The sequence below is a fragment of the Sycon ciliatum genome, chromosome 4 (genome assembly GCF_964019385.1).
Source record: "Sycon ciliatum chromosome 4, ocSycCili1.1, whole genome shotgun sequence".
Classification (NCBI taxonomy): Eukaryota; Metazoa; Porifera; class Calcarea; order Leucosolenida; family Sycettidae; genus Sycon; species Sycon ciliatum.
In genome coordinates, this window is record NC_088646.1 from 34,267,193 (window position 1) to 34,286,985 (window position 19,793).

Below are 19,793 nucleotides of genomic sequence, written 5' to 3' on the forward strand. Positions count from 1 at the left end.
GAGCACGCGAGAAGTTGTCCCCAGCGCGGGCTTGTGAATTAGATGGTTTGGAGGCAACAACGTTCAAGGTTGTGAATGGCCAACGCCGGTCCTCCGCGCTTGTTCAGCACCTCCATGAGCGACACTGACTCACGTAGTGCGCGGTCCCATTTCGAAAAAGAGTCATAGTTTAGAAGTTTCGTGGCAAGTAGGAGCTCACAAATTTTTTAGAGCTATTTCTGACTAAGTTGTGGCTGCTGAACACGATAAAAGTATCGCCAAATCTGATATGGCGATCTTCCGCTGCATACGGAAATTGTACATGTACTCGAACCCAGTCATTCTAGGGTATACTTTAGTAGTGGGTTTCTGCATACAGAGTCCGTCAAGAACGCTGCTATCTGGTGTTCACGAGGTGTTTGTCGCGCTGGAAACGGAGCGTCTCTGTAAGTTAAGTGTGTATCCCTGGTGATGTTTGTGCCTGGAGTGCACTGTAACAAAAGTGGTGCTCTTCGGGCACAATCTTCCCGCTCAGCCTACTCATGCTCAACTGATGTGGGGCAGTGAGTTCCCCGAAACACTGTGTATTGAGCAGGGAGTGGTGCTTTCTTGCAGGTTTGCCGAGTGGAAGGTTCGATGGACTTCTCGTGTGCTGTGGATGGCAGTCGTGAATCAGTCAAGTGAGAATTCAAGTCGGCAGGAATACCACGAGCTCCCAAGTAGGGAGCAACACACAATTCCCTAAAACAAGATTAGATTAATACCGTAAAGTACCACCATCTCGTCCTTTCGTGGTCGTCTTGTGGAGGTGGTTTCCTGTCTGTAGGTCATACGACACGAACCTTGTACACACATTGCACATTGTGGAGTCCATCCGTACCCAGTTTACCTTCGAGCGGATGCGAACTCCACATAAAAACATGCCAAGTGTGACCTTAGTACGCTAAGGTTCTCACACCGTACAAACTTAGTAGCACTCTGGTATACGATTTTCTTCCCTTGGCTGTAAAATCAAGGTGGGGCGCTCTGGCGGTGCTTTACGGTAATTATTTTAACAAATTGACAACAAAGCACTATACGAGCTAAATCTCAGCAGGCCGCTGTGCAAAGAGCCAAGAGAAATAGTCTGCAGCCAGCAAGACTGAGAAAGAAAACGAGAAGTGCCCAGAGCTATGCCCTGGTGTCATATCTAGCGAGTCCGTGTTTCGACACAATCATGTGTCGTATTGCGAGAGGCAGTACCGGAAGGGCAGGCATACCGTTACTGACACTGTATCTACTGTATGTGTTGCCAGCCAAGCAAGCTTAGCACATTCTGCTGAGCAGGTACCGCGAAGAACAATGATCAACTCCAAAGCAGGATGCGAAGTGAAATGAAGCACAAGAGAAAGCCAAGATAGAGTTGAAAAAGAGGTGTAAGCATGTCTGCTTGTGTGTGTGTTTAGTTGGGGATGGCAAAGCATAAGAATACAATATTCGGGGTATGTACAATGCTGAGTAGGGAACACAATACGGCAGCTTGCAGAAATGATAAAATGCGAATGGGCGAGAGCTAAATTTGGCACAGAAATTAGAAAATTACTCGTCAACAACTAGTGTATTGGTTGTTCACAAGGAGACAGAGGCAGATAGAAGCAGATACGGAGAGAGAGAGAGAGAGAGAGAGAGAGAGAGAGAGAGAGAGAGAGAGAGAGAGAGAGGGAGAGAGAGAGAGAGAGAGAGGACACCAAGAGCATCGCAGTTGTTCCAACTCATCCAGGCACCGTTGTGTTATGCCGTATGGAGAGGCGAACAGATAGTGTCAAATGCCGACATACGGTAACAGTCCTCCTCGTTATTACCACCACCATTGCGACTACAGCTAAAGACCATGGGTAGCTGTTGAAGGATATCAAGAACTGAGCCAGTCGGTACCGAGCAGCCAATTGATGTGAGGTATGCATTGATGCTATCAGCAGTAGCGCCATGAGGATGAATCATCAGGAAAGAGGACACAACGGCCACTACAGATGCAGCTTCATTCGAAAGAGGTTGTTGGTGGCTAGGGCCGGCATCAACAGTAACGCACTCCCTGTCTTCGTCCTCGCCCTCGGCATCCTGCAAGATCAGCATGTCAGCGATCTCATAGTCTGGCAAGTTAGGCGATATACTATCCAGGTCATGGGGGTGCAAAGCCAGTCTCTCCTCCTCGACAGCTGATTCACCATGAGTGTCTACTTCCGCTGCTGCTTGCCTCTTCTTCGGCAACTGTGGCTTCTGCTCCTCATCATCATCAGAGAGGAAAGCGGTCTCCTCTACCCAATTGAGATTGCACTCACCGTCCAGCAGAAGTGAATCAGATTTTCTAGAAGACTTCCGGCGGCCATAGGCACTGTCTTCTCCCTCACCACACTCGTCGTCGTCCTCATTATCCGAGACGCCCGGTTCATCTGACAGACCAGACCGCGACAACTTCTGGAGAGCAAAGAGATTAAAAAAGCGACAATTGCACGTTATTGAGCTGTACACGTACATACCACCCCAGCAGCCTGGTGCTGTCGTCAACTTATCGTTACTACTCTGGCCACAATATGTGAGGATTACGGAAGATGGAGGGGGGAGGGGGGGGGGGGGGGTGCGGCACTCATCAACTAAAAAACTATAGGAAGACACTACTCTATCATTTCGTCAGTACTGTACAAAATCGGCCGCACAAGGCCGGGTATAAACAGTCAAGCTTGCACCTAGAATGTGTTGAATGCCGTGCAGCATACGTCATACTACAATGTACAGGAACACCTGTAATGGCAACCACTCGGATATGGCCACCACTCGACCATGGCAACCACTTTTCCTTGTCACGGACGCATTCACATTCAAAACAGCTTGGACAAGGCAACCACTCGCTCAACGCGACCGACGACCACGCACCCGTGACCGACGACCACCCACCCGTGACCGCGTTGCACCCTGCTAGTACATGTACATCAGGGAGTCGTTTGGGTGGTTTGGGCGCTGTGGTAGTTGTGCATTGTACATCACGCCTGTAGTACTGATGTGCACAGTCATGGTAACAGTGCATTGCGTAATGCTCTTGGCCATACGCTGCTGTTGGGCTGGTTTTACAGATGGAGAATCTGAGAGACACAATCATGAATGGCTGGTTGTCTATTCTTTCTGTGTGCTTAATTTGGTTTCTTGTATACCTACATGTAGCTAGCTAGCTACAGGCTAGGCACGACTCCCTGATGTACATGTGCACCATGCATGGTAGATCTACACATCAGCACAGGAAGTACGACATGCACGACAGCGTCGTGCTGTAGTACGAGGTGATTTGTAATTTTTTAACATTGAGTCATTTCTTAACAAATCGGTAAAATATCTCATTGCAAGCGCCTGCAAAAAGTCATGTCAAATTTCTTTTTGCCATTGCCATTGCCAATGTTCTGTCAAGTTCGCCTCCAAAATTGAGACTGATATTCCTTCAGGAAGTGACATTGCAAGAGCTTTCAGTCTGCATGTGCGCGATGTTTACGGTAAAATAGAGTATAAGAGAGTCATAGCCGCTGGTTTCAACCTCCAGTGACAACACATTTAGCTGAAGAGGAAACATATGATAGCTACACACTGGAAACGACGCCTGGGAAGGAGAAATGTCGGTGTGTTGGCCCTGGTATTGGCCAAACATTGGCAATTACTGAAATTACTCACAGATGTTGATCACAATTGCATATGAAATCAGGGTGATACATCTATTGCTATGCAAGCTTGAATGGCTTGTATTTGGATGAACATATTCTTGATCCAGTCTTTCTGGACCATCCTGGATACGTAGGGTCTCTTTCTATTGAAAACTGACTTGAAATTGTGGTGCTAAGGCCTATTTTACCATGATGTTAAGAAATGACCACAACAAATAATATGCAGAAAAATTGCCATTTTTCAACCGCCCCCTGCTTTCCAACACCAAGGAATATGTGAATGAACAACCCACCATCGCAATCTAAGGACTTCAGTATTACATTTATAGAGGAAGAAATGGAAAGATTCGCACCTCGAACCCTACGGAAGGCTTTTTTACTTTCGTGTTAAATAATGACGAATCACCTCGTACACTGTACATGCCTACCAGTAGGTGTGTGCAATGTGATACACTGATCAAAACGATCACATGTATAGTGAATATGGTCACGTGACCCACTGAATCTGGATAAGAAGACCGCAGTGATCTAGCCGGCTCAGCCTGGAGGGCGACCTGCGGGCTGAGACAGCTCCAAGGGTAATTTTGGCCGGCTGCAGTCACCCCCATGTAGACTGTAGTGCTGCACTAGCACTTGAGTGGAGATGGTGGAGTACAACCCATATCCTAGGTATGTACAGTACAGTACGTAGCACTGGCTACTCAGGCTCAGTGCTAGCTCTTCACTTAAGCTCAAATGCACTTGAGTATGCACTTGAGTACGTCAGTAAAATGTAACAGGTACTAGGTTGGGTCATGGTTCGCTGCTTCTGGTGGTGTACATGGCTGTGGCTAGGCTGGGTCTTGTCAGATGACCAATGTACACTGCATGCAGACATGACCTTGGTGAACACAATCATGATCCATGCTCATGTAGCTGTTTGCTTCCTTTTTCATATTTTGTTACCTATAATCACATTGTCACAACTGCCTGATGAATGCCCATAATTGGACGAAGCGAAAGGAGATGCAAGCTGCAATGAAAGATTTGTAGTGGTGTGTGTGTGTGTGTGTGTGTGTGTGTGTGTGTGTGTGTGTCTGCGTGGATACGTGACTGATGGCGGGGAACGATGCATTTTAACTAGAACGTTGGCCGGCTGGCATAAAATCCTGGCTAGACCTCTGAGACCATCTGTGAATATGGTCACGTGACCCACTGAATCTGGATAAGAAGTAGTGCTGACCCGAATTTGCCAGCTGAATCTCGATATTTTGCGGCATAATTTTGCTCGTGCATCGTCGAAATTTTGCTTTCATTTTGCTAGGCCACTCGATATTTTGCTCCCTTTTTGCTCCAAAATTTGTGTCACGTGTGAGAAAACTGACCGAAAGTGGGTTACGTGTTGGCAAAAATGAGAAAAAGTGAGTCACGTGTTGGTAAAATTGTGCCGAAATGAGTCATGTGCACCGTATATGTGTAAAATCTCCCAATTCCCAGCCAACACACCGATATTTTGCTCCATTTTGCCAGCAAATTCCCTTTCAAAATTCTTCGATATTTTGCTAGAAGAATTGCTAGCAAATTCGGGTCAGCACTAATAAGAAGACCATCTGTGAATATGGTCACGTGACCCACTGAATCTGGATAAGAACTTTTAAGAAGCCCATCTGTGGATATGGTCACGTGACCCACTGAATCTGGATAAGAAGACCATCTGGCCAACTCGGGTGACCACTATTTCTCGTCGCTTGATTGGTCGCCTTAGACCGGTTTCACTGTCGTACTTACCCTTACACTAGATGATAGCTGCTGGTGCAATTCAGAGATCTGAGCACACACAAAGCGCAAGTATACACACAGAAAGGACGCATTGTGAGCTTCACTCCTCGTGATACGAATGTACATTGTATTTACCTAGGAATACTTTTCGTGACCTTTTTTCCACCGTACAATTTTCTTTCGGAGCAAGCAAATAAAACCTGGGAAACTCAAAGAAAACTATATCAAACTTAGGCGATGGGTTCCAATTTTCAAACAAGTCCATTAATACTTTTACAAACTAATTATCAGTGGGATTCATCAATTGCATTTGCAGCACTGAATGGACTAGTATACATAGTAGAGTTCAATGAAAATTAAGTGTATACAGAGTAGATTGAGCCAGGTCTGGAGTAGCAAAAAACCCGCCAGGGGCCGGAAACACATGTACTGTGTACGCACTGGTTGCAAAGCGGATGGCCACATGACAATGATAATACGGATTATGGACGTACCTCTTTGTTCTTTCTGGCGATCAGAGCACGACACTGGTGCTTTATTGTGACCATGCGTACGCCCTGCCGCTTGGAGCTGGCCAGTAGTGTGTCACGCACCATCTCAAGGTACTCAATGTGCTCCGTAGGGCTGAGCGAATCTACAATAGGGACACGCCAAAAACAGAACACCTTTACGTCTGGACACAACAACACTTCACACTACCAACACCTGAACATGCGCAACGGATCAACGGCAACCAAAGAGCATAATATTATTACGGAGGGGCCAAGATTAAGGCCCGCTATGGCTTGATATCCACCTCAGAGAAATGGGCAGTTGTGGGACAGAGCAATTGAGCATTACCGACAAGTCCGGCGACAATAGCTGATTACGGCCCACACAACAGGGCGGATCAATGACAGGTCATAGTGCAACTGCCTTACCTTCATCAATTCGTTCCACAGACTCAGGTTCATTAGCTTCCATGAGATTCATGAATCTAGCTTCTTGCAATTCTTTCTTCATGTCCTAGCAACATACAAATCATTGGTTACAATGGGAAGGACATAATCAGACTGGCCCGCAAGGCATACAGTAAAAGCAGAAATACCGTATTTCCTCGATTAATGGACCATGCTCGAATAATAGACCATGCTCAAATAGTAGACCCTCCTAGAGGCCTCACGGAAAAATAGTAGACCCTGCCCGAATAAGAGACCCAGTCTCTTATTTGAGTTCATCGCTTTGCGCATGCGCACTAAGGAAGCACGTGGTGGATCAAAAAAGGACACGATTTTAGGTTGCGCAACTACAATTTTTGTAGTGGCTAGTGCTTTCTTTCATTATTTGTAATATAGAAGTCATTATTTGAGCACGGTCCACTATATTTTCATCGGCACATCGCTGGAAATGGTGGATTTTTAACACGTCATAATATAGAAGTTCTATATTTCCAGCGATGTGCCGATGAAAATATACTGGACCGTGCTCAAATAATGGACCATGCCCAAATAAGAGACCGGGGGTCCAACCCTCTTCAAAAAACAAAAGACCGGGTCTATTAATCGAGGAAATACGGTATTCGCCTGGAAATTTAATTTCGTCTTTTCGTCCAAGGAGGTTTTGGACTAAATTAAATGCCGGACTAATGTCGATTTGTCCAGTTTTTCAATACACTCTTATGATCCATGGACGAAATTTACAACCGGACGAACTCCCTTTCTTTGGTGTTGGACGAAATGTTCTGCCTGTACAGTATATTGAGGCTCTTGAACCTAGCATGCAATGTACAGGCGTTTAGCTTATTGACTAGTATTAATATGCGGGAGTCCATATTTCACACTTGCCACAAGCGTACGTACAGTGCAACAAGTACAGCTATATCACCATCAATCCACGCACCAGTGGCTACACAGTACCTACCCCCCCCCCCCCCCCACACCTGTCTCCCCCCCCCCCCCCCCCTCCTTGTCTGCAAAATACTGGCGAGTATGACCAGTATCAAGGCCTTCAACTCACCTGGAAGTTTTCCAGCCATAAGTCCAAAGTCTTTTCTTGAGCCTTGGTAAAGATATCACTGACATTGCTGCTGTGCAAGGCCTCCACCAACGTGTTACAAGAGCGGACTAGCACAGACCAACAACAACACGAAAACAGGCCAAGGCAGCAACCGCACATTAGACGAATACTTGTAGTCTATTGCTTCGTGACGCCGGCGTTTGTGCAGTGCTCAAGCAAGCATCTCATGTGCAATTTTGGAGTGCTGATGATTTGACTGCCAGTGGTGTGCTTCTTTCCGGTGCCTTCTGGATCTTATCAACTACAGGTGGAATCCTGATAATTCGAACCTCAAAATGTCAGGAAAAACTTCTAATTATCCGGACATTCTAATTATCCAAACCACAACACAATACAGTAAGTATCGTTTATAAAGTGACCGGATATAATGATATGCCGGTTATAGTGATAGAACACGTCAAAATCAAAATCAAATCAGAAAAAATACAGCTAAAATATCACTATATACACTATTATCGGCTATACCGATATATCGCTTATTGTGATGGACTTCAGGAAGCAAACCATATCAAATGTACAGGAAAATATCGCATATAATGATCAAGAGTGATGATCACAAAACAATTGTTTTTTCAATAAAGTTCACTTCTTCCAAAACTGATCCAGTGTTGCCTGGTTGCATCTGGCAGCAGACGTGGCTGAGAGAAAATTCTCAATTTTAGACAGGCGTCCCTGTATGCTGTGGTCACGAATGTCACTCGACGGACTCATGATCTCTTTTTGCACCAACCCATTATTTTACCTGCACATGCACACACATGTCCGTTTCTGGCTGTGCTACCCCTCGCAATGTGCTCCCTTTGTATGCTCTTGTCCGTTTCTGTATGCACATGTCCTTTTCTGGCTGCGCTACCCCTCGCTCCCTTTGTATGGTCTTACCCTTTTCTGTATCTTTCTGCATGCTCTTGTCTGTTTCTGGCTGTGTTGCCTCTCACACAGTCCGCGGAGCATGCATGCACTTTCAGCATGCTTTTTCCAGCGTGTACGCATCATTTCATGTGCAGTCATGTGCCATGTGTCGGTCAAACATGCAAATCGGCTATAGTGATGCACCGGATATAGTGATAAATTTTCGAAAATCAAAGGGCACGTTATATCCGATATTTACTGTATGTATGTCAAAATGCTCAAATGGTCACGCAGATTTGCGCTATGGACCTTAGACACATATTTCACGGATACTGAGCTGACCGGCACAACCTGCTCATGCAAACTGAACTGACCAGTACAGTGAACTTCGAATTACACTTTGCTAACCTAATTATCGACACAAATCCCACACATTTTCTATCAGAAGTTTTTATGTGGGAATCGTATTGATAGAAATCGGTCCTGGAAAAACTTCTAATTAAGTGGTATGTTCGAATTAAGCCATATTCGAATTATCAGGATTCCACCTGTATAAGCTAGGTGTTTGGCAGAAGGGTGAGGTTACCCGGAAAAGCTGTCACATTGCAAATAAAATTGAAACGCACCACTCTTCACGCACTCACCATGACGATCAATGGCACGGAAGTGCTGCTCCTGATCGGATTGTGTGGCCATGACCTCTCTGTGGGTGTGCTGGATGATACGGGATAGGCGGCGAACGTGTGAACTGAGGATGGCCTTCAGGAGGGCAAAGAAGAGATCTCGCGACCCCGGTGTGCATTCGCCTCGAGAAAGCCACTCCGCACTCTGCTCAACAAACATCACTCACGCACACACGCACGCACACACACACGCACACACACACACACAGACACACACACACACACACACACACACAAATGCACAGAGCACAGGATACACACAGTGTGTACATCCAGACAGAAACAGCAACTACCCTACAGCTAGTAGCTACCTAAATATAAATGTTGACCAGGCGGGCAGTATCATCTAAGCCCCTACCCCTCCAAAAGAAAAGAAAAACTGCTATCCGTGAAACGCACATGGTTCACTCTGGAGGGTGGAGGATTGGCTAAATATCATCATTCAGACGCAATAACAAAATGCTATCGACTGATGAACATAATATGCTGACGAAAGGGGGGGATACTGTATGAAGTGTACGACATCCGTTCAGGGGATGTTCGCCAGAAACCTTTTTGATGACCACTCAGCTATTTAAAAAGAAGCAAGACACATTGAAAGTATAATCTTCTTACTAATCTCAAGTATGGCTCCAAGTTCCGGTCGCCATTCTCGAATTTTTCCGTAAGGTCAGCTACTGTAGACTCTGAGAAATCAAGCCGTGCTGGTGAAGGAAGGGTTTTCCGAGGTGTTGTCACATCGTCACCCTGACTGCCATTCCTGCCCATTCGCCGACGCTTTGCTACCGGAATAGAGCTGGACCCGATGTCACCGGCATTTGACGAGACTGATGGTGAGCGAGAGCGCTTTTTTCCACCAGCATCTGCTGCAGTGTCCTCATCCTGTGGAGAAGTAATCCAGCAAAATAGGGAGAGAGAGAGAGAGAGAGAGAGAGAGAGAGAGAGAGAGAGAGAGAGAGAGAGAGAGAGAGAGAGAGAGAGAGAGAGAGAGAGAGAGAGAGAGAGAGAGAGAGAGAGAGAAGGAAGAAGGGAGGGAGAGGGGAGAGAGAGTGAGAGAGAGGGGGAGGGGAGAGAGGGGGGAGGAGGGGAGACAGAGGGAGAGAGAGAGAGAGAGAGAGAGAGAGAGACAGAGAGAGACAGAGAGAGAGAGAGACAGAGACAGAGACAGAGGGACAAATAACTCTAACAGCAGCTGCACAACACTGTCACTTCGTTAGGACGAAGGCCTTGAAAGTGGTGAGCACACCGCTACCTGAGCCAAACGCACCTTTCCTGGTTTCTTTGATGAAGTGGAATAGTCGACGAGCAGACGTCCAATAGCCTCTGGCTGCTTTGTACGGTCCACCTACAGCACAGGCAACACATGCACATGTAGTGGTTACATTGTTACCAAGGGGCGAGAACCAGAGGTAAAGAAAAGGTGCGGATGTGCTGTGTGCTGTGTGCACATCTAAGTGTATATTGTGATAGATGTGACATTTTCGTTAGCCCTGTTTCTTACCTTGATGTACCAGCCGCTCATGGCAACGGCTCGCTCCACCGCCTCTGCATCGGCATACTCAACGTGTGCAAAGGTCTTGCATAGGTGAGTGCGAGACTTGAGTCGCAGTGACTTGATCTGCCCGCACTCACTGAACACATCATGGACATGGTGCTCGCGACAGCGCGGCGGTAGCCCTCCGACAAAAGCCGTCAAGCATCCGTCCGGCCTGGGTTTCACCGCGGGCAGTGGATCAGAAGCAGACTGAGGGTATATCAGCACGACGCCACGTTGGATGTGCCGGCCGGGTAGTTTCAAGCTACCGTCGGTGTTCACTCTCAAGGCTGCCAGTGCTGTTCCGGCAAGACGAGGTCGATCTGGTGAAGAGCTGGCATTGCTGTAACCGGTGTTACGTTGCCGCCCATGCTCGTCACCGCGATGCCCGCCGCTTCGCAGGGCTTGTGCATCACGCATCCAGCCATCTCCATCACGCGGTGCACTGCGATTAGCATACAGGTCCCTGCCACCAGTGCTGCCTCTACTTCGGACTGGGCTGCAGCGGTCCTCGGTCTTGTACGGCGGTGAACCGGGATCGTAACCGTCCTGCCCCCGTCCTCTTGTCTGCATACTTGGATAGCCGCGCGTGGCTTGACGAAAACTGATGTCACCCGGAGAAGACGCACGACCTCCTTCGCCATGTCTCCCTGGTTCCGTACCACTGCCATCGCGGCGGGAACCGGAGTATCGGTCATCGCCACCGACCAGTCGTCGGTCAAGCGGATCCCAGCCGCAGGACACAAAGTTGTCACGTGATCCAGGACCTCTACTACGATCTCGCGCCGCACGTTGGTCGTAATCATGATGATACCCATCTCCATGGCTAGACGCCGTTCGGTCAGTTGTATTATTCATCTCAGAGGGCGAGACTCAGACACGACAGCGTTGAACAGTGTACGATGCAGTTCCTTGATATCGCTTGATGTGATCTTGGAGTTCACTGAACTTACTCAGCCACCTTATCTTAAAGTGCTCTGCAGTCCAGGCTGTTCTAACGTGCAGCTGCGATCTCTGTTCTCCTAAAGCCAGTAAAGCCTAAAGGTGGTCTAGTTGCCAGTCATTATTGACCGATTTCACTACGCTGTCCTGTCACGGAAAACTGCGTCAGGAAGAAAACAGAGCCTCGAGAAAGTCGCACACAATACCAACACTTCCAGGCTTTCCGTTCGGTGAAGCTGAGCCAAATAATTAATGGAATCCAGGTCGTAGAGGTGAAACGAAAGCCGCTTAGCTTCAACGAGTTGGCAACAGCAGAATGTTCATATCCCCCTCTTATCTTTATTCAAACCTGCATGATATGCCGCGGAGCTTTCCTTCCAAACCATAAATCGCCTAAATCGAAAAGGATGAGCAGCGCATCTCTTGCTCATGTGCCACATAACGCGCGCGAGCATTTGCCATAATCAGATCATAATCACAGCTTGGGGAAATCATTTTTGCAAAATGTTTATGTTGAGAACCAAAATGCAAAGAGCAAAAGTTTTTGTTTTGTTCAACGTTGAACGGTGCGAAGTATTTTAGTTTGCGATATCATGCGATGAAAATGGCAACAATGAGGATTCTAAGTTATTTGATGGTGCTAGTTCTACTTGCGCAAGCAAGTTCTGCCCTGTATTTTCACATCTTGGAGACATCACACCCGAAATGCTTCATCGAGGAAATTCCGGATGAGACTTTGGTTGTTGGTAAGATCGCTGACGTGGCTCTGCTTGTAGATTTTTTGAGTATTGTTTGATTGGATACATTTTGTCTGTGCAATTGATGCTGAAAGGCAAGTATAAAACCCAGGCATGGGACGACGCCAGCAACACGTTTCTTCCGTCCAGCCCTGGAATCGGAATGCATGTAGTGGTCACGGACCCATCGCAGAAAACTCTCATGTCCAAGTTTTATTCATCTGAAGGAAAATTCTCCTTCACATCTCATTCACCTGGCGAGCACACGATTTGTCTGCAGACGAACTCAACGAAGTGGACGAGTGGAAAGAAACTGGTATGTCTTCAAGTGCTAACTGCTATCGATACTGGCCAGGCTAGGACTTGTGTTGTGATCCGTGAGCTACAAATGCAAGCTTGTACTTTCCTAGTATGCTGTGTGCTTATTGTATGCATTTGTCACGCTACAATGCTTTTTGTCATTCTGAGAATGAAGTTAAAGGCTTGACTGCTAGACCCAAGCAGATTATTAGTAGGGAAATCTCTGTCTGTTCCTCGTCTGTTCGTTGCTGGTCAAGCTTCTAGTATACTGACGCTATGTCTGTCTTTTGCTTACTGAACTGCAGCGAGTACACTTGGATATTGAGGTTGGAGAGCAGGCTGTCGATTATGCACAAGTAGCTGCCAGGGAAAAGCTCACCGAGTTGCAGCTGCGTGTACGCCAGCTGCTTGATCAGGTAGAGCAGATCAGCAAGGAACAAAACTACCAAAGGGTATGTCTGGTTGCTGTATTTTGCCATCGCTCCACGCGTGCGCGTATGCATGTGTGTTGCTGGGTGGGTGCATGCGATGATGTGCCCATTTCACACACACGCACACACTCGCAGTGCAGCTGCCAGCACGCATACACACTTGGCCCACCACTGGCATCTTAACGGCTGAAAGCCTGTGGGTTTACAGGTCCAAAATTCCACACGGCACGGCACAAGTTGGGTGGTATCAGTGAACCCATCAGGGGCATGCACACCAGTTGCTCTGGTTGGACAGAACTCAGGCGTGTCCCTAGGTATGGTCCGAGTATCCACGTGGATGCAGAGACAGATTCCCACCACCACACTGTTGTGGCTGTGCTGCTCCACGTGCTGCACCTCTGCCACATCCAGTTGCAACTTGACAATAGGGAGGTTTCGCTCTACGTAATTACGTATGAAAATCCGTATGTCGTACGCGCTGGGGAGCGTGGACAACTTTCATACGTAAATCTCTCTACGGATTTCCGTAGGAAAGCTCTTTCCTACGTTGGGTCCTCCGTAGGACTTTTTGAAATATTTTTCGCATTTCCGGATTTATCCATGGCAACGTTCAAGCCGCGCGAAACACAAGGTACACACGCCGTACACCACATGCAAAACAAAATGGAAACGCGGTTTCGGTTCGTGGGCGCATGCAGCCAATGCGTCTCCAAAGCAACAAGGCACGTTTAGCAGACGCGGAGAAATCACGTAGAGCGAAACCCAGCAGCTCTGATTTTTACGTATGAAAATTCCGTGCAGTTCCTACGTTATTTTCATACGTAATTCCGTAGAGCGAAACCTCCCTAATGACATCCTCGACGGTGGTGTGGATTTCCGCTGCTATGGGTCTCGGCTTCATCACTACTTTTGGTCTCGCCAAGAGTACACAACCCCCAAGAGTGTGCGACTCCAGCATACCCTGCTGTCCCGACAGAATTTAAAGTGGACGTCATTTTTATGATGCAGTGCTTCTTGCATCCGTGACGTACGACATCTGTACGGGGTGCCAGCGCATCACATGTGTTTCCTTGAAGTAGTTTGTACAGGATCAAATGGGGCTTCATCCAACACAGGCTCAGGATCCGACTGATAATACGCGTACAATGCGCATTGCATCATTAAAATGACGTCAACTTGAAATTATGTCGGGACAGTACCCATACGTTACTGTTGGGTTCCGAAGAACCGGGGGGGGGGGGGGGGGGGGGGGATTCAGCCTTGTGGCCTTGGCTGTTCTAAGTTATTTTCACCAACAGTACTGTAGTGGAGTTGCACACTCTCGGGGGGGGGGGGGGGGGGGGGGGGTTAATGTAGGCTTGGTCTCGCTGTAAGAGCCAGGAAGGCTACGATGGTCCACGTCGATTGCCTCGTCAAGCTGGACTGTCGGAGCATCAAAAAGATATGGTTTCTGCTGTAAGACTTCGCTGACGATTTGGAACCACTTAGCGGGTACGACGTTTAACGACCCTGCCGTCACACACCCGTATTCTGTTTCTCTAGTACAGAGGAGAGAAGGAATAACACACTACGTAGTAACGTTTCGTCAGTCAACGATGGACTTTTTCTCTCTCGTTTAACGCTATACTTTGTGCCCCGTTGGAGACAACTCTTACAGTAATAGAAGTCACGCAGAATCCACTTACATAGAAGATGTGTGGGATTTGTGCTGATAATTCGAAGTTGGGAAGCTCACTGTATATTTTACAAGTCAGTTCAGTGTGCGTGAGCAGGTTGTTCTGGTCAGTCCAGTGTCTGCGAAATCTGTGCCTAAGGTGCATAGCGCAACTCTAGGTGACAAGGCGAGCATGTCGACATACATAATGTGTTGAGCATGTCGACATACATAATGTGTTGTGCATGTGGGTACATGTTTGGATAATTACTCAATCTGCGGACAGAACTGTTTCGTCCTTTGTGGAATTAGAATGTCCGGATAATTGACTTTTTCAAAATAATCAGGCCAGGTTTTACGTAATGTTATAATAATTAGAATGACTATACAGAACGGTAGATGCTAAACCTACGTAAGAATTTAATGATGTATGTTGAGGTTGCGCCTTGATCCAAGAGGGTGGTGGCGTTCCTACGGATGCGCAAAACTCAGCCTCCAGCCGAGTCTCACGCGAACCGTAATTTTTTTAGATTGAATTCAGCCCGAAACAGTTTTCCTATCTCCAAAGTCCATCTTTTCTGAACGGACTGTAGCCAAAGTACGTATCAACCCAAAAGTGTGCAATTGTATTCTCTACTGAGAGCCGTGTTGGCAGAGTTTTGGTTCAATAATTCGCGAGTGACTAGTGCAGAGTGAGTATCAGATGGACCTGCCTACAGTCCATTTCAAAACTATAGACGCGTACCTAGGCAAAAACCGTTATGCCAGCATCTATACCACATAAAATCTGTGATCACTTTGTGCATAAATTTTTCCAAATTGGGCGTCTGTTATCCAATCCTTTAGAAACTATATGAGAGTAATTGTGGAGCGATCCTGAGCAATATTCCGAAAACTATTCTCAAAAAGTTCCAGCCAAATTTGAAATATTTCAAAAACCCTACACGTCTATAGTTTTGAAATGCACTGTAGAGTAGGTTCAAAGTTACAGAATGGCCCAGACCACGCAGTGGTTGCCAGCTATTTTGGATTATATGAAGAATGTGAAGTCGAACATATCAATCAACGTGTTTGGCCTAGTTTCCTAGCATGTGACAGCTTTTTTTGTAGTGAAATGTTTTTATTTTTTCATTTGTTTTGTTATGTGCATGCTTGAGGTGTCCTATAAGACGGCCCGTTTCCTTGTAGTTCATTGGCCTTTGATAGCGAGCCTTTGAGAACATTTGGGAGGGCAAGGGATGGGACGTTGATATGTTCGACATCACATTCTTCATATAATCCAGAATAGCTGGCAACCACTGCGTGGTCTGAGCCATTCTGTAATTATATTTCAGAATGCTCTGTGTCCATATCAACGTGATTTCGTAGCTTATTTGCCAGTGGTTGGCAGCGTCTTTTTGCAGGATAGCATCGCATTAGAATAAGAGACATTGTGCTGAGGTTTTTAATAGAATTTCTGGAAGACAGATTGACTGCTCCAGTCTGCAGCTTTGAGGATGTCATTAGTCGTAATGCCAGAGTCTGCAGCGGCTGAAGCCGATGCACTTCTAGTCGAGTGTGCCTTGAAGATAGTTGTATCAATTCCTGCCTGTGATAGACAGGCTTTGAGCCAGCGTGCAATTGTAGAGGAAGTCACCGGTTTGTGAGGCCGGATTGTTGCCAGAAATAGGCGAGTCTCGCCCGAGCGGTGAGGCTCAGTCCTTTGCACATACTCCATCAAGGCTTTGACTGGGCAGAGTTTGACATCATCAGTGAAAGTGGCAAAGAAAAATTCAGCAGAGGTTTAGATTGTCGAGACTGCTTTGCAGGAACACGCGACTGAAAGGTTACACCCTCCAGGGAGAATTGCTGGAATCTAGTATCAAGGTTAGCTAAGTCAACCGACTGAGATGGTCGTGTCAAGGCAAGTAGCATGACTGTTTTGTGAGTTAGATCAATAAGTGTTAGGGTAGAGTTATCGCCCAGGGTTACGATAAATGACAGCACCTTGGAGACATCTCACGTGGTACTATATCTAGGTTGCGGTGGTCTCTGATGGAAGACTCCCTTCAGAAGTCTTATGACCAACGTGTGCTGCCCGACATCATAGCCATCGATTTTTTCATGAGCAGATGAAATAGCTGAGCGTTAGTTGTTGATAGACCGGTACTGGTAACCATCTTCAAAAAGAGATGCCAGAAAGTTAACTATGGCGGAGATATAACTTGAAAAGGGATCTGAATCTTCTGAAATGGCCTGTTTGTTCGCCATCGAAGTTACTTCGAGGGAGATTTTTGTTTTCTCCTCCTCCTGAGACACTATCTCTCTTGGAGAGTGAGATTGAAAGGGCTTCTGAAGCTACTGAATTTCGTAACCCTGAATACATTTCAAGACCCACTGGTCTGAGCTGATTGCATTCCAGTTTTGTGCAAACATTGCTACTCTTCCCGCAATCGGGAACTGGTGAAATACGACACTTTCTGTCATGTCTTTTACACCCATCTGCTGGAGAGCACTCACAACAGAAGACATTGAATAGTTTTGAAAGCTCTTTATTTCCTTTAGAGGAAGGGGTAAAGGCGGATTGCTCACTTTGCTGACTCCTGACGACTTCTGTCTTTGGGCCTCCTGTTGAACTGGGGCTTGTACTGGTTTCCGCTGTAAGGTCGGAATTGGTTGCCGTTCTGATTGAAACTGCCCCGATTCGAATGGCCTCCCCGTGGGACATGGTTGGCTCGGCCTCCTCGAAAAAACGATCTGGTGGAAGCCTTGCCACCTCGCGAGGACACCACCTGCGACAAACATTTGAGCTCTTTGCTCCGTTCCTTCGCTTTTCTGGAGAAGCCATCTCCAAACAACTGGGGTGCAGACATTTTGAACGTATCGTCATCATCTGCCATTTCGGCAAGGTCGCGATTCATACAAAGAATGGCATTTCGCGGCCTTTCTCTATTCAAATGCGTATTGGCATTGCCAATAAAAGCCAACGCCCGCTGGCATGCTTCGACCGTGGCTTGTACGGTGAGAGTCTCTTTCCCAGCTTCCTCTAGTACGTAGGTCAAAGGACCTACGGCGTCCAAAAGCAAGGCCTGTTGTTTCGACAGGACCTTGTCTCGCGACTTGGTCGCAGGGTGTAATCGGGACTTCACCATCGTGTCCATGATGGGCGCAGAGGCCACATCTACTTTGGGGCGCCCAAAACGACTACGTCATTGGCGCCGAACTTCGTTCGAGGTAGTTGTTGTAAATTTCTCCCGAAAGAATTCCAAAGTATCCGAGGACACTTTGAAATCCTGAGACGATTTGTCAAGCAAGCTTGACTCGCCCCTTTCCTCCTGTGACTCACAGTCCGAGGGGTTGGAGATCTCACGGGTTTTACCCGGTGTTGAAGAAGCGCTTGGCGCCAGAGCGGAAAACGAAATAGAGGCACTTTGTGCTGGGTCAGGGTGGGATTGAGCCGCTTCCAGAGCAGACACTCGTTCCGCAATACTTGAAACGTCTGAGCTGATTTGCTCCATCACCTGCGAGACCTTTCCAAACTGGCTCATAATGTCCGCCATGATTCTCGATGACTGACCAGCAGCATCGGGAGAGGCAAGGGAGCTTGCAGACGAGTCCATCATTAAGATATTTTGCAAAGGAGCAAATCGAAGGCGATCTACAATAATCACACACACCAAACAGATTACGTATAGGAACAGACAGAAAGCACATTTCCACAACGCATGAGAAGCTTACTTCAAGCGAGCTAGAAAAAAGGCCAATGAACTACAAGGAAACGGGCCGTCTTATAGGACACCTCAAGCATGCGCATAACAAAACAAATGAAAAAATTTAAAAAACGTTTCACTACAAAAAAGCTATTACATGCTAGGAAACTAGGCCAAACACTTTGATATGGAGACAGAGCATTCTGAAATATAATTATCCCGCTCCGGGCAGGACTTCTTTGTCACGTGATGTAGCATTCTGCATTCACAGAACCCGTTGTCGGCTTCAGTTGCACACTCTGTTGCTGTGTTCTATGACACTAGTAGTCTTACCACTCCTGCTATGTGTGCCTTTTTTCTCTCTTCCATTTGTAGTTCCGTGAGGAGCAGTTCCGCAGCACTAGCGAAAGCACTAACTCCCGTGTCCTGTGGTGGTCTCTTGCCCAAACAGCCATTCTCCTTGTCCTCGGCTACTGGCAAATGCGTCATTTGCGAGGATTCTTCGAGGCTAAGAAGCTTGTCTAGGTACACAAGGAATAACTATTCTGCTGCGTACTCTGTGAACTTTCACCGATTATTATTTCACGGCTTGTTCACCTTCTTGATCTGTACCCTGCTGGGTGGTTCTGTAAAAAAAAAGGGTTTCGTAACAGTTGTTGTTGGGGAGGATGCATGCCAATGGCTGCAACTGTACATAATGAATTTGTTGCTCTTCATCTCATAGATATCATTGTTACACTGCTGCCACTTCTTTCAGTGGGCTCAATGCTGTTTGCCTATTCGTGGTTTTCGGGCACTTTGCTATCTCGCCCACGCTATGCATGTACGTTTTTTTTAGAAGAGGATTATCATGCACCCTCTCAGTATGTGTGTCAGCTGTTTGTGTTTTTCGTGGTGCTAGGGTGGACGCATTGTGTGGTGTACATGGTTTATGGTCCCTCCTGCATCCTTGTGATTTTCGTTAGAACCCATTTACTTGCCCCCCCCCCCCCCCCGGTTTCATCTAGCGTTACATGGAAAGTGGTGGCAAGTAAACCCAGGCCAGGGAGTCAGTTGTATGACTCCTTGGTGAAACCCAACCTCTTGCATTTGCCTGTGCCAGGGCTGTGAGCATGTGGCCCTACACCAGTATCGCAAAGCACCGCAAGAGCACCCCACCGTCACCTTTTCGTGGTCGTGTTTTGGAGGTGAGGTCCTGTCTGTATAAATATGACGCATACCTTGTATACACATTGCACATTGTGCAGCTAATCCGTGCTCAGTTTACCTAAAAACCGAGCGCATGTGGGGTCCGCCCAAGAACATGCAGCTAAGTTTGACTTTGGAAAATAACTTTACATTATAAGGTTCTCGCGTCGTATGCACAAGCTTAGTCTCGGCCATACACTTTCTTTTCCCTGGGTGTGAAGTCAAGGTGCTTTCGTGAGGGAAATAATTGATCGACGACATAAACCTGTCGTGCACACATTTTTACATGTAACCGTTCGCCTCTCTTTTCT

At 47.0% G+C, this 19,793-nt stretch overlaps 2 protein-coding genes across 2 annotated transcripts; one reads left to right on the forward strand and one right to left on the reverse strand.

The window, feature by feature from the left end:
• Nucleotides 1–1,014: 1,014 nt before the first annotated feature.
• Nucleotides 1,015–11,879, reverse strand: LOC135815823 (ecto-NOX disulfide-thiol exchanger 1-like). Its single transcript, XM_065329163.1, has 9 exons — nucleotides 10,509–11,879; nucleotides 10,275–10,352; nucleotides 9,623–9,889; nucleotides 8,969–9,152; nucleotides 7,416–7,522; nucleotides 6,341–6,425; nucleotides 5,915–6,054; nucleotides 5,430–5,468; nucleotides 1,015–2,433 (listed from the first exon to the last, which is right to left on the reverse strand). The coding sequence occupies exons 1-9, from the start codon at nucleotides 11,397–11,399 to the stop codon at nucleotides 1,750–1,752; spliced, it is 2,475 nt and encodes an 824-aa protein (XP_065185235.1). The 5' UTR covers nucleotides 11,400–11,879; the 3' UTR covers nucleotides 1,015–1,749.
• Nucleotides 11,880–12,029: 150 nt separating this feature from the next.
• Nucleotides 12,030–19,157, forward strand: LOC135815824 (transmembrane emp24 domain-containing protein eca-like). The gene is made up of 4 exons (XM_065329164.1): nucleotides 12,030–12,229; nucleotides 12,316–12,536; nucleotides 12,826–12,972; nucleotides 18,670–19,157. The coding sequence occupies exons 1-4, from the start codon at nucleotides 12,082–12,084 to the stop codon at nucleotides 18,817–18,819; spliced, it is 666 nt and encodes a 221-aa protein (XP_065185236.1). The 5' UTR covers nucleotides 12,030–12,081; the 3' UTR covers nucleotides 18,820–19,157.
• Nucleotides 19,158–19,793: the final 636 nt, after the last annotated feature.